This window comes from Aplysia californica, unplaced genomic scaffold (genome assembly GCF_000002075.1).
Source record: "Aplysia californica isolate F4 #8 unplaced genomic scaffold, AplCal3.0 scaffold01681, whole genome shotgun sequence".
Lineage (NCBI taxonomy): Eukaryota > Metazoa > Mollusca > Gastropoda > Aplysiida > Aplysiidae > Aplysia > Aplysia californica.
Genome location: NW_004798951.1, coordinates 36,019 through 38,475, shown reverse-complemented (window position 1 = coordinate 38,475; position 2,457 = coordinate 36,019). Strand labels below are relative to the sequence as shown.

General features: G+C 42.2%; 1 protein-coding gene across 1 annotated transcript in view; it reads left to right on the top strand.

Annotated features, from left to right (window-relative positions):
- LOC101848172 (5-phosphohydroxy-L-lysine phospho-lyase) overlaps positions 1-2,457 on the top strand; it is a gene marked incomplete at its 5' end in the record, with an annotated part of 10,208 nt that overhangs the window by 6,802 nt on the left and 949 nt on the right. The window contains 2 exon segments of the mRNA XM_005113176.3: positions 8-162; positions 419-508. Of these exon segments, the coding sequence (XP_005113233.2) occupies positions 8-162; positions 419-508 (245 nt within the window).

Below are 2,457 nucleotides of genomic sequence, written 5' to 3'. Positions count from 1 at the left end.
CATCCAGTATGGAGGTAACCCGGTGTCGTGCGCCGTGGGTCTGGCTGTGCTGGATGTGATAGAGCAGGAGGATCTGATGCAGAGGGCCAGGGAGGTGGAGGAGGTGATGAAGACATTGCTGGCGGAGGTACAGGACAAGTATCACATTGTAGGGGATACCAGGTGAGTGAGGGAGGGGGAGAGGGAGAGGGAGGAGAGGGGGGGAGGGATTGAGAACCATATGCCTACTTTTTATGAAACAGAAAATTTTTTTTTTTTCTTTTTCTATCGAAATTAGTAGCAACTACCACAATAACAATAAGTCCGACAATAATAACAACTACTACCATGACTACCACCACTACAACAACACAACAACAACGATGCCAACAACCACGACCAACAACAACATAAACAGTAATCCCGTCCCCTCCCACAGGGGGCGTGGCATGTTCTGGGGAGTGGACCTGGTGAAGGACAGACAGACGCGGGAACCTGCCACAGAGGAGGCTGCTTATGTGGTCAACAGGTGGGTGCTGTTGTTGTTGTTGTTTTGTTGTTGTTGTTGTTGTTTTTGATGTTGTTGTTGTGGTGGTGGTGGTGTTGTTTTTGTTGTTGTTGTTGTAGATGTGGTTGTTGTTGTTCTGGTTGTTTTTGTTGTTGTTGTTGTTCGTCTTCTTCTTCTTCTTCTTCTTCTTCTTCTTCTTCTTCTTCTTTTTCTTTCTGGCCCTCCTGGAAATCACGAGTTCCGCAATAAACCCGCAATTTTATGAAATTTTCGCAATGTCTTGCAATTTTAGGCAAAAATACATCAACGCTTTAATTTTATCAGAATTTTTCCTAGGAAATGGTGCAAGTACAGAGCCGATAGGCCTAGGTAAATCATGGTACAGGTATCGGCCCAGCCCAAGCCTACTGAGCGTACTCCAAAAGCTATACCGGAAATTCAGGCCGGAATGCATCATGTACAACACAAACTGAGACATAGACTAGGCCGAGAAGGTGGCCTTCTCTGGGCTAAGCCTGTATCTAATGTGTGTAAGCGTGCGCGTGTGATAAGAAAGTACGTGTGTATGTGTGTGAGGTGTATGTGAGTGTGTGTGTGTGTGAGTGCGCGCGTGTGAATATTGTTCGTACATGATGCATGTGTCTATTTACACGGTAACCGGGCACCTAGTCTCAGTATCTACGTACACGGTAACCCACCGGAATGAAAATTAACCAATATTTGTCCTATGCTGTCACTTGTTGAAATAAAAAAAGAAAGACATACAAGCGTCTTGTCGGCGAACCTGTGCTTTCGCATCACATTGTGAGTACAGGTTGGGGTCACCAAAGTTCATTCAAAGTCTGTTCGCTACGAAGTATAGGGCTCCGGAATGGGGGGATTATTGATTTTTTAAAAAATGTACAGTTGGGGGAGGGCTGGAGTTGAAGGCAACACCGGATGACAAAAACTGAACTTGGAATTCTGAACTGCCTGGTTACCGTGTACGTGACACTGAGACTACGTGCCCTGTTGCCGGTTACCGTGTACGTAGACACTGAGGCTAGGTGTCCGCGTACCGTGTACGTAAACACCCCGTTATGTAAAACGTCTTAAGCTGCGTTCACACGGGAGTGGGTGCTATAGAAATGATCTAGATCTACATGAGTACATGTATTACTATTGTTTATAAATGGAAAAAAAAAATTTGCTGTATTTTATGATTTGACTTAGTGTTAAAACAATACCATGCCGGTTTTAAAACAGAAAATATCTGAAATAGATCTAAAGACAGATTACCGGTGTATCGAAGGTTTCAAGAGAAAAATAGAACAGGATCTGGTTTGATTGGAGCATAAGCTTATTTTGTATTTAGAGGTTGCTTCGAAAATCTCTCGTCAATTTTTTGGTTTTTTATAGACTAAACCTCATACACTTCAATATTTTTGCTTGAACCAAGTACCCGGTATGTACTAAATTTGGTCAAATTTTATGCTTTCTTTTAAAAGTTATAACGAAAACTGAGAGTTCCGTTATTTTGTGTCCCGTGTTATCATGGTCGATAACTTTATTGTTAACGTACTCGTGTGTTGTTACTAGTAAATGTTGTTAATAACATCTGATGAATTTGTATTGTTGGTCATGAAAGGCTGTGCTGCTTTTATGCTACCGGTACTCAAAATTGTCATGTTTTTTAAACTAAAAATGTTAAGCCCGTACTAATGCGCCTGGGACGGAAAGGTTGCAATTTTTAGGCGGTTTACCTTGCAATTTTTAAAATTCAAAAATGCAATTTTCCGCGGGGCCAGTTCTTTCAACATATTTTTTAAATGGAATAAACAACAATGAGAAGGATGGCGATGATGATGATCTGAACTGTTTCAATAATCTGTTTAGGATTCCTTCAATATCTGGTAGCAATCCTTTCAGTAACGGTCTTGTGTCTTTCCCCTTATCCCCCCCTCCCTTCCATCCCCTCCACTCTCTCCCTC